Below are 12409 nucleotides of genomic sequence, written 5' to 3' on the forward strand. Positions count from 1 at the left end.
CCCCTTGTGCCCGTCACCTTCCTTGGTATAAACAGATCCTCAGCGAGATATTTGTATTGTCCCCTTATATACTTATACATGGTTATTAGATCGCCCCTCAGTCGTCTTTTTTCTAGACTAAATAATCCTAATTTCGCTAATCTATCTGGGTATTGTAGTTCTCCCATCCCCTTTATTAATTTTGTTGCCCTCCTTTGTACTCTCTCTTCACTTCCTATATAACATCTTCGTGTTTCTGCAGCTATAGATGTATTACATTTGATTTACACATGCAACTTAGACAACATAGACACCTAATGGTCCACACTTTGGAGTAATTTTTGAGCTGGAAACATCGTTTTGGGTAAATAAAGTACTTAACAGTTTAGCCATTGCATTGGTAATCAAATGTGCCTAAGGATATTGGAACCACTGCGCCTATTTAAGAAGCTAAAAACATCAAGAACAAAAATGTGCGATGTAGAAAAGACACAGTTTATTTCATGAAAATAAATAAATACAGAAATACACCCTATTTGAAACAAAGGGATTTTTTTTAACAAGCAATATAAAAATACAGAAGGATTTACAGTAATTTAAATTGCAAAATCAATTCCTTGGGGGAGAAAAAAATGTGAAAGGCATATCGAGAATCTGTATATTGAAATATTTCATACAGAAAACATGGCAATCCATTAACACATTCAAGAAATTATATGGTTTCGCTCCTTTTAAATAGGATACATTTATACATTTCAAGCTGCAAATTGGGTTTGGGCACAGAAATATCTGAGGGAAAAGATGACTGCGTAATGCAGCAGGTACAAAGATATTTTGAGCGTCATCCAAAAAAGAGAACCACTGTCAAGACCATTGTTCACATACTGTGTTGGTGATGTACAAACGGCAGGGTAAGAATATTTCTGCTATTGAACGGTATCAAAGGTATTTGTTCAGAAAAATAGATGTTTGAATTGTGACAATGAGGAGCTTAGACTAACAGACACAGCAATACCATTCATCAACCAACATCCAAACAGAAAATGTATAGAGTTAGTGTGCAGCTCTTTGACATTAGAAATGTGACATAGCAGCATAGTAGTGTTACACACCATAGACCATGTTTTACTGTGTCAGTGCTTCACCAACAAGTTGAATAGAGATATCTCCGGCGTCTGTCTGAACAACAAGGTGGCCTTCGAATTTGCCAGCGGCTGTAGGCTTGAATTTCACAGGCAGGTTGATATAATGGTGGGCTCTATAAAAATGAATAAAGTAGTTACATTTAAAATACTATTTAATGGTTATACATGGTTTTAATAGTTCTACAATGTGCAGTATCCAGAACAGACATTTATTTAATGAAACTTCAGTGAGCTCATCAAAAAATACATTTCACTTCAGCACTTTCTCTTGCAGGAGACTATTTCGTCATCATTTAGCTGCATGTACAATTTTATACAAAACCTGCAAAAAGGTATAGAATGTTCTGACAAAAAAAGCGCAGCATATTGTAAAACAGCTCCACTGTACGACTAACCCAACATGGAAGAAGAAAGGAATGTGTGCTTAGATTAAAAGTATTATTTATAACATGCACTTGCACCAGATCTGCATCATGGAGCATGTGACTTATAAGAATCCTCAGATGCTTTATTAAACCACATGAGGGTCATGATCAGACCTGGCATGCAGATCTAAGGTCAACTCAAGCTCGGATGAGAAATGTAAAACTAATGTGTATGCTTATGTGATGGGAATGTCAACATTCACAGACTACTTCTTCATTGATAAAATCCTAGCCTGGTCAGGGATCACTGTGCTTATGTAAAGTGGTATTCCCATTATATATTCAGCATTTATTACATGTGACAGTGTTTAAGGATGATTCAGACCATTTTTCACTTAAGGTCCCTATACACAGATTAATGTTGGCAGATATCGACAGGTACCACATCAATGGTCAAATGTGTATGGGGGCGCTGGGTGACTGATGGTCTGGAGAGATGTCGATTTTGCACTGGCGATCACATGGACCTCCTGGAGACAAACCGCTGACCGAAATGTCAGTCAGCAGCTTTCTCAGAGAACACAGGAGCACTCAGTCCAGCGACCGCACCTGTTTGGGAGACTTGGTAGTCATTCAGCCAACAGCAATCTAAAGTGTACAGCCAGCTTCAGCTACCAGGTTTATTCGTATACAGTGATGAGATGGTGTGCTTGTTACTCAGGTTTTCCGAGCATTCTTGGGTGTTCTCCGAGTATCTTGGGCGTGCTCGTAGATTATTTGTGTCCCTGCAGCTGCATGATTTGCGCCTGCTAGACAGCCTGAATACATGTGGGGATTCCCTAACATACAGGCAAGCCCCACATGTATTCAGGTTGTCTAACAGCCGCAAATCATGCAGCTGCGGGGACACAAACAATCTACAAGTACGCCCAAGATACTCGGAGAACACCAGAGCATGCTTGCGTAACGAGCACACTCGTTCATCATCACTATTCGTATATCATAAGAATAACAAAAAAAAAAAAGGGCATACCCAATTAAGTTAATATACACGTCAAGAGATTACAACCTTGTCATTTTTAATTAAAAACTTTAACAGTTAGTTTATGGGGGTAATTTGTCTTTGCAATTTAAAAGGAATATATCAGCTATTATTTGGTAAGAATTACAACCAGACAGTGATACCTCATTCTTTTAGTCATGCGTTTTTATTTTGTGTGTATATTTTTTCTTATTAACCTATTTAGCATTTAGGCACATATTTTACAATAGCCACACAAACTATTGGCAGCAATAGACAGGCTCTAACTCATGGTCGTCTATAGGACAGCTTTCTAGGCATGTTCTGGAACTTGTGTCAAATTATGTGGTCCTTATCTGTCATTGTAATTCTGCCTGTGATAACAAGTTGGTCACTACAAAATAGGAAGTATCATTATAATAAATTGCAAGTCTTCGTGGCCAGAAGGAACACTGGAAGATTTTAGCTTTTTTTTTTTTTAAATGGAACATTAAAAAAAAATCCTTAAAATATATTTAATCAACAGGACATTAAAAGAAATAAAATTATTATTATAAGAGTAGTAATATATAAACCAGGGCTGTGGAGTCTTAGTCGTTGAGTCAGAGCCCATTTTGGTGAAGTCGGAGTCAGAGGTTTGGCTTACCGACTGCACAGCCCTGATATAAACTGAGGCACACACTCACACTAGCTATACACAGGCTGCTGCCTTCTCCCTTGCACACACTTATTGCTGTAGAATCCCAGCACACCAATGCAAACGGAAGCTTCTATGATGAGTGAATGTGTTTAATAGTTTCAGTAGTGGATAAACAGATAATAAAATAAAAAGGAGGTTGGTGAATTGGTGCTGGGTAGTTTTCTGTACAGAATTCTTGACAAAAAACTTCTGGTAGAAATATTTTGTATTATTATCTGTCATTCCCCCACTACGAACTATTAAAGCACATTCAAGCTTTGCATTCTTCAAGAGTATTAGTAAAATCCAATGTTACATGCCTACAAACACTACAAATCATCATCATCACCTATAGCAGGAGTTGGGAACCGATGGCTCGCGAGCCAGATAAGGCTCTTTTGATATATAAACCTATAAAAAACACCTGCTAGGTTGCAAAATCAAAAACCCAAATGTAAATGAAAATTCACAACCACACAGAAGAGGTAACAAAGAACAAAATGATTTTATTAAGATGACATATACATAATAATACAATACTAAATATGGACAAAAATGGTGAAGGGAGGACATGCCACTAATACCACCAGCAAAAAGAGATGTTGATGGGTTGCTGGGGGTGGACACAACACGTTCAGGCACCCTGACTCCACAACCACGCTGGGGAGTGCCCAAGAAAAAGACCAATGGCAGGCAGTGATATACCTAAATAGTTAAAACCTCCAAATGGATAAAGTGAAAATAGTTCAGGTTAAAATAATCCATAAATCCATGGAATGGATCCATAAAGGATGGTATACAACCATATGTGTAGTATTAAATGACAAAATCACTGCGCCAGGTCAAAGACAGGACAAGAAGATGTAACTAGCACCGGTAACTCCAAGTCTAAGGGAGAATGTATGCATGCTAAAGATGGTAAAGGACATTACCTTGAGACATGGTAGCAACCGGGCACCGGCGTGGTGTGGGCAGGAGGAGACCTCGACGTACGTTTCGCCTTAAGGGGCTTCGTCAGGAGGCGTGCTTATTGCTGGAGAATCCCAGCACACCAATGCAAACGGAAGCTTCTATGATGAGTGAATGTGTTTAATAGTTTCAGTAGTGGATAAACAGATAATAAAATAAAAAGGAGGTTGGTGAATTGGTGCTGGGTAGTTTTCTGTACAGAATTCTTGACAAAAAACTTCTGGTAGAAATATTGGATTATTATCTGTCATTCCCCCACTACGAACTATTAAAGCACATTCAAGCTTTGCATTCTTCAAGAGTATTAGTAAAATCCAATGTTACATGCCTACAAACACTACAAATCATCATCATCATCATCACCTATAGCAGGGGTTGGGAACCGATGGCTCGCGAGCCAGATAAGGCTCTTTTGATGGCTGCATCTGACTCTCAGGCAAATCTTTAACAAAAAAATAATGAAGGAAACCGCTGATTTCCAAAATGTTTGGTCATTACGGCCCTCGTACCTGCGGCAGTCACTTGGGCTACTATCTCCAGCCACCATCCTACCACAGGACTTGACCGCAGCACCTGAACATCCACGCCTGTCCGATAGAGCCGCACAGAGCGCCTGTCACCGGCCAGGACAGTGCTCCGCTCCTCTCCTTGCCTCATCTACTCCACAGCAATACCTACAAACGGCATCTCCTCACCACTTCCGCCCTGGTATGCAGCCTCAAATCTGGCGAAAGATAAGGTAAACACTGCTGTCTACCATACTATTCTGGCTAATATCAACACAGGCTCTCCCAGCCTCATCGGTGGAAACACTCGTGTACTGCTTTGACTGATTGACTATTTTTCAGTGGGGCCACCTACAAACTGACCAAGAGCCTCCTAGTACTCATACCTGCGCTTGGTCCCTCTCCACCTGCCTCACAGGACGCTCTGCTGGTTGTACTTGTATTTAGTTTTAAACATATTGCATGGCTCTCATGGAATTACATTTTAAAATATGTGGCGTTCATGGATCTCTCAGCCAAAAAGGTTCCTGACCCCTGACCTATAGGATCAGTCATGTTGGGATAACTTCTTTCAAAAATTCTTCCCTGTAACACCTTGGAGCTTTTACACCAGATGCAGTTAAAAGGCCTCTTAATCACAGAATCAACATATTAGATCAATGACTTATCACAGAGCTCAAGATTAGATCTTGTGCCGTAATGCAAACTACTGACTCCTTTGGCCATGTTCACATGTCCAGTAGTGAAAAACGGATCCATTACAAATTAAAGAAAAACAGATGGCTGATTAACAGACCCGTTTTCCGTAGACTTTAATATTAAACAAATGGATCCAGCAGAGATCAGTTATTTAAAAACGGACTAAAAAGTTGTCTGCACAACTTTTTAGCCAACAGATTGCTGTTGGATCCGTTCTAACTGACCACTACTAGACATGTGAATGTAGTCTTACATTACATAAATGACAGAAGTAGTCTTATCTGTATAGCGCACAGGGGAAGGCTCAAACATTGGACGCATTAACTTATCTGGAACAAAAAAAATAAATCTTGAGTCACAAAAGGGAGCAATTTTTCTTTTTTTTTTTTAAAAGGTCCCTGTCATGTCTGATCAACATTAATTACATTTGTTAGAGTCACACTTACAGTAAAATCAAACTGACTTACCTAAGGGAGTACTTAGAATGCTTCATGTGAAACGGCTCTTTTGGACTTACAAATCTCAGCTGGAAGTTAACACAAGACGTTTTTCTTTTAAACACACACCCATGCTGATTATTATGCTTAGTAAACACTTCATGCAGATTTCATGCAGAATACAATCACATTGTTGCTCTACCAATTGTAACAATATTAAATTGCACTCGGGCACAACTTTCCTGCTAATGCAGGGTGCCTGAAATGAGACTGTTTGCAGGTGTACATGATACCCAACATGTATAAGCTCTACATATAATAAGTTACATATTTAAAATGTGCTTTGCTGTCCAGGAATTACACAGATTTGCCCAAAGTTCCCTGACTCAAACTCAATAGCCTAAGGCTAGGTTCCCATTGCGTTAGGGCAATCCGTTTAGCGCTAAGCGCTAGCGGATTGCGCTAACGCAATGTCTTTTAAGGGGTCGCGTTAAACGTCCCCGCTAGCACAGATCCCCGATCTGCGAGAGCGGGGAACGGACCTCGGGCACGCCGCGGACGCTGCAAGCAGCGTCCGAGGCGCGCTGCAAAAGAACGGCATATCGCTAGCGCGTGCCGAAAATGACACGCGCTAGCAATGCGCTTAAACATTGCCGGCAATGGAGCGCTAACGGACGCGGTGCACGGCGTTAATTTGCAATGGGAACCTAGCCTTATAGCCATACATGAGGCTTTTGTGTTGGGGCCAGGAGACCTGCAACTGTGCATTATAGTCCTTAGACAGCAAAATACAGATGTGTGAAACCAGCATTAAAAAGGCATATTTAATCAATAGAGGTTCAAATTAATTGTTTACCAGGAAGTGTCACCCAGATTGTCGCCCAACAAGATAGAAAATCTATTTTAACACAAGTCTATGTAGAGGCCACAACAAACATTAAAAAAACAACAACATAAAATTATACAAAAATTACGAAGGAAAAAGCAAACCACAATTGTGAAATTACTTATATTTGCAGATTTGAAATTGTTGTCCGTGGCTGCTTAAGTAATATACGGTTAAATAGGATTTACATAATGTTGGTTATTAGATCTAATATAAAGGAAAAGTACAACACTTACTGAATATGTCGCAAAAGAATTGTTTCTTAAGTTTACTTTCAGCGTGCTGGATTCACCAACAAGTGTAGGTGGAAAGGTATACAACTCCTCAGAGGCAAAAACTCCCCGAACTGCTTCATCTTGCCTGGCACATATAATAAAGAAAGGTGCATATGAATGTATGATAATGTGTAGGCTTATTAATCAAAATAGCCACTTAGAACAGGTAACAAATAGGAATCTACCGTATATACTCGAGTATAAGCCGACCCGAGTATAAGCCGACCCCCCTAATTTTGCCACAAAAAACTGGGAAAACTTAATGACTCGAGTATAAGCCTAGGGTGGGAAATGCAGCAGCTACCGGTAAATGTCAAAAGTAAAAATAGATACCAATAAAAGTAAAATTAATTGAGACATCAGTAGGTTAAGTGTTTTTGAATATCCATATTGAATCAGGAGCCCCATATAATGCTCCATAAAGTTTATGAAGGCCCCATAAGATGCTCCATATTAAAATATGCCCAATATAATCCTGCATAAAGGTTAATAATGGCCCCATAAGATGCTCCATAGACACATTTGCCCAATATAATGCTGCACAAATGTTGATTATGGCCCCATAAGATGCTCCATAAAGATAGTTGCCCCATACAGTGCTGCACAAATGTTGATTATGGCCCCATAAGATTATGGCCCCCATTATGGCCCCATAAGATGCTCCATACAGACACCTGCCCCATATAGTGCTGCACAAACGTAATTATGGCCCCATAAGATGCTCCATAGAGATATTTGCCCCCATATAGTGCTGCACAAATGTTATGGCCCCATAAGATGCTCCATACAGATACTTGCCCCATATAGTACTGCACAAACGTTGATTATGGCCCCATACAGACACTTGCCCCATATAGTGCTGCACAAACGTTGATTATGGCCCCATACAGACACTTGCCCCATATAGTGCTGCACAAACGTTATGGCCCCATAAGATGATCCATACAGACACTTGCCCCATTTGCTGTTGCTGCGATTAAAAAAAAAAAATCACATACTCACCTCTCCGTTGCTCAGGACCCCGGAACTTTCAATGTTCACCTGACTTCGTTCCGGCACTGCTCCATCTTCAGGGTCTTCTGCACTGACCTTCAGGCAGAGGGCGCGCACTAAGTACGTCACCGCGCCCTCTGACCTGAGCGTCACTCCAGAAGACGCTGAAGACGGAGCGGCGCCAGGAACAGGGAGCAGGTGAATATCGCGCAGCGTTGCGCTCCCCTCCCAGTTATACTCACCTGCTCCTGGCGCTGTGCAGTCCCTGCTTCCCCGTCGCTGCTGCTTCTTCCTGTACTGAGCGGTCACCGTTACCACTCATTACAGTAATGAATATGCGGCTCCACCCCTATGGGAGGTAGAGCAGCATATTCATTACTGTAATGAGCGGTACCATGTGACCACTCAGTACAGGAAGAAGCTGGGGCGCCGGGAACCAGGGACCTGCAGGGACCGCGCCAGGAGCAGGTGAGTATAATTAGACAGCCCTTGCTCCCCCTCCGCTGCCGACCCCTGGGTATGACTCGAATATAAGCCGAGAGGGGGACTTTCAGCCCCCAAAAATGGGCTGAAAATATCGGCTTATATTCGAGTGTATACGGTAATTGCTTTATTTATGGGTCCCATGCTGCAGAGTTACACCAGTAAGGCCCCTTTCACACATCAATTTTTTGCAGTCATTCACAATCTGTTGGCTCGACTGATCCATCGCAGATAGTGAAAAACTGATGCGACGGATTCGTTTTTTGACGGATCCGACTAGCGGATCTGGCTAATTGGATCGGAGCATGCTCAGTAAAAAAAAAAAAAAAAAAAAAAAAAAAAAAAAATGGAATCTGTCGCCGGATTTCGTCATTTGACGGATCCGGTGCCATAGGCTTCCATTCTAGCAAACGACAGACTGCGACGGATCTGTCGCTATATGTTTTTTCGACGTAGACAAAAAAACTTTACTATGTCCGTTGTCTCCGGCAGCCGGACAAACAATTTTCGCCGACGAACGATGGATGAAACGTGAGGCCATCCTTCGCAATCCGTCGCTAATACAAGTCTATGAGGAAAAAAAAAGGATCCAGCAGCATCAGACACCGGATCCGTTTTTTTTTTCCAAAATTCGACGGATTGCGACTGATGGCAAAAAACTGATGTGTGAAAGGGGCCTTACTGTATGCAGCGGGCACAGGAACGCATGAAGCTGCTGGATAGGCTGATGCCTGAAAGACATATTTTGAAAACAGGAAGAATACGAAAGATCGCATGACGTACATTAGTAAAAACATTTTCACTAACTAAAGACATTTTTACTTACGCCGATTTTAGAGTAGATGCTTCTGAGCCAGATCTTTTTCTCGGCTTTACTTGATCTTCTGTCTTCGCTAATGTTTCAGCTGAAATTTTTGCCCACTCGCTTCGATCTTTGATGCCCTTAGTTGAAAAAATACCACACAAATTTACAGGTTTGCATGTGCAGATAATAATGCAAGGTGCAAATATGTCATCACAATTACTCTACCCTTTAAGGCTACGCTCCCACAATTACCTTTTGGTGCGTTTTTGACATACCAGTAACCTAAATTGAAATAGATGTAGAAATGGTGCAGAAATTCTAGAGTGTAAGAAAAAAAAAAAAAAAAATCACCAAAAGCTTATTGTAGGAATCTAGCCTAATAATATGCTTCTTTTTTCTATCAAACACTTTATATTGATTATAAAAAAAAGTTGGCACTTGTGTTGACTAAACTTTCTATTATTTTTGTGGGATAGAAAGGGATTTTCATCATTTTTTAACTACGTTACAGCATATTTTTCCTTTCACTGGAGCAGCCATAGCAGTCTCCGTTACAGGTATGGTTGGCTGCCTCCTCTTTACTTATTTGGGCAAAAAGGCAGAAATCACAGACGAGCCAAAATTTTTTAGCCATTTCTCTCGCCTCTTAAGGGTATATTCACAGTAGACATTTTTTTTTTCTACAGCAAAACCTGCTCTCTTGGCAGGAAAGAAGCTGCAGAAAAAAAAAGCAGGTTTTACTTGCTGCGTTTTTGTCATGCTACATTTGTCTCTGTGCATGCTGATAAAGTTTAGTGCAAAAAAAAATCTCATTCAATTTAATCAGGTTTTGGCACAAAAAAAGGCCTGCAAAACCTGATCCCTGCATTTTTTCAGCGTTTTTCCACCACATAAAATGCTGAATTGACATGTTCTATTATACAAAAAAATATGCAAAGCACACATGTTCTATTATACAAAAAAATATGCAAAGCACAAAATACTGAAAAAACATACAAAACAAAAAAAAAGCTGTTTGCATGAGATTTCTGAAATCTCATACACTCTGCTGGTACTATAAAGCACAGCGGAAAATTTACATTAAAAAACGCATTAAAAAATACACTACAAAAATGAGCCTAATTCATCAACAGGTGCACATCACTTAATGACTTCGGATCATTTTATTAGTGGGTGTGCACCTTGCCAGAAACATTACTCCATTCACAGAGTGGAACAATATTTCCGGCTTAATTGTATTTCACAATCCTTCAATGAATTCCATGGATGGGTTTAACCACACCCCGTCCCCTCTCCAGTTCTGCCCATTTGGACAGCAAAGATGGAAACTGTCGGAAAGCACCTTTTTTTATATATATATACATATATATACAAACACTAGATGGTGGCCCGATTCTAACGCATCGGGTATTCTAGAATATGCATGTCCACGTAGTATATTGCCCAGTCACGTAGTACATTGCCCAGTCACGTAGTACATTGCCCAGTCACGTAGTACATTGCCCAGTCACGTAGTACATTGCCCAGTCACGTAGTACATTGCCCAGTCACGTAGTACATTGCCCAGTCACGTAGTACATTGCCCAGTCACGTAGTACATTGCCCAGTCACGTAGTACATTGCCCAGCCACGTAGTACATTGCCCAGCCACGTAGTACATTGCCCAGCCACGTAGTACATTGCCCAGCCACGTAGTACATTGCCCAGCCACGTAGTACATTGCCCAGCCACGTAGTACATTGCCCAGTCACGTAGTACATTGCCCAGCCACGTAGTACATTGCCCAGCCACGTAAGTACATTGCCCAGCCACGTAGTACATTGCCCAGCCACGTAGTACATTGCCCAGTCACGTAGTACATTGCCCAGTCACGTAGTACATTGCCCAGTCACGTAGTACATTGCCCAGTCACGTAGTACATTGCCCAGTCACGTAGTACATTGCCCAGTCACGTAGTACATTGCCCAGTCACGTAGTACATTGCCCAGTCACGTAGTACATTGCCCAGCCACGTAGTACATTGCCCAGTCACGTAGTACATTGCCCAGTCACGTAGTACATTGCCCAGCCACGTAGTACATTGCCCAGCCACGTAGTACATTGCCCAGCCACGTAGTACATTGCCCAGCCACGTAGTACATTGCCCAGCCACGTAGTACATTGCCCAGCCACGTAGTACATTGCCCAGTCACGTAGTACATTGCCCAGTCACGTAGTACATTGCCCAGCCACGTAGTACATTGCCCAGCCACGTAGTACATTGCCCAGCCACGTAGTACATTGCCCAGTCACGTAGTACATTGCCCAGTCACGTAGTACATTGCCCAGTCACGTAGTACATTGCCCAGTCACGTAGTACATTGCCCAGTCACGTAGTACATTGCCCAGTCACGTAGTACATTGCCCAGCCACGTAGTACATTGCCCAGCCACGTAGTACATTGCCCAGCCACGTAGTACATTGCCCAGCCACGTAGTACATTGCCCAGCCACGTAGTACATTGCCCAGTCACGTAGTACATTGCCCAGTCACGTAGTACATTGCCCAGCCACGTAGTACATTGCCCAGCCACGTAGTACATTGCCCAGGCACGTAGTATATTGTCAAGTCAGGTAGTATATTGCCCAGCGACGTAGTATATTGCCCAGCGACGTAGTATATTGCCCAGCCACGTAGTACATTGCCCAGCCACGTAGTACATTGCCCAGCCACGTAGTACATTGCCCAGCCACGTAGTATATTGCCCAGCCACGTAGTATATTGCCCAGCCACGTAGTATATTGCCCAGCCACGTAGTATATTGCCCAGGCACGTAGTATATTGTCAAGTCAGGTAGTATATTGCCCAGCTACGTAGTATATTGCCCAGCCACGTAGTACATTGCCCAGCCACGTAGTATATTGCCCAGCCACGTAGTATATTGCCCAGCCACGTAGTATATTGTCAAGTCAGGTAGTATATTGCCCAGCGACGTAGTATATTGCCCAGCGACGTAATATATTGCCCAGCCACGTAGTACATTGCCCAGCCACGTAGTACATTGCCCAGCCACGTAGTACATTGCCCAGCCACGTAGTATATTGCCCAGCCACGTAGTATATTGCCCAGCCACGTAGTATATTGCCCAGCCACGTAGTATATTGCCCAGGCACGTAGTATATTGTCAA

General features: G+C 42.0%; 1 protein-coding gene across 3 annotated transcripts in view; it reads right to left on the reverse strand.

Annotated features, from left to right (window-relative positions):
- Positions 1-453: 453 nt before the first annotated feature.
- The window catches only part of CEP192 (centrosomal protein 192), a 241915-nt gene continuing 229959 nt past the window's right edge, over positions 454-12409 (reverse strand). For 2 of the 3 annotated variants that reach the window (XM_077270146.1, XM_077270148.1), the window contains 4 exons: positions 9264-9379; positions 6923-7046; positions 5831-5889; positions 454-1237 (listed from right to left, as the gene is read on the reverse strand). In XM_077270146.1, coding sequence (XP_077126261.1) covers positions 1105-1237; positions 5831-5889; positions 6923-7046; positions 9264-9379 — 432 coding nt within the window. In that variant the 3' untranslated portion in view covers positions 454-1104. The remainder of the gene's footprint in view (positions 1238-5830; positions 5890-6922; positions 7047-9263; positions 9380-12409) is intronic. The other variant, XM_077270147.1, reaches the window with a different exon arrangement.

The sequence above is a fragment of the Ranitomeya variabilis genome, chromosome 6, assembly GCF_051348905.1.
Source record: "Ranitomeya variabilis isolate aRanVar5 chromosome 6, aRanVar5.hap1, whole genome shotgun sequence".
Classification (NCBI taxonomy): domain Eukaryota; kingdom Metazoa; phylum Chordata; class Amphibia; order Anura; family Dendrobatidae; genus Ranitomeya; species Ranitomeya variabilis.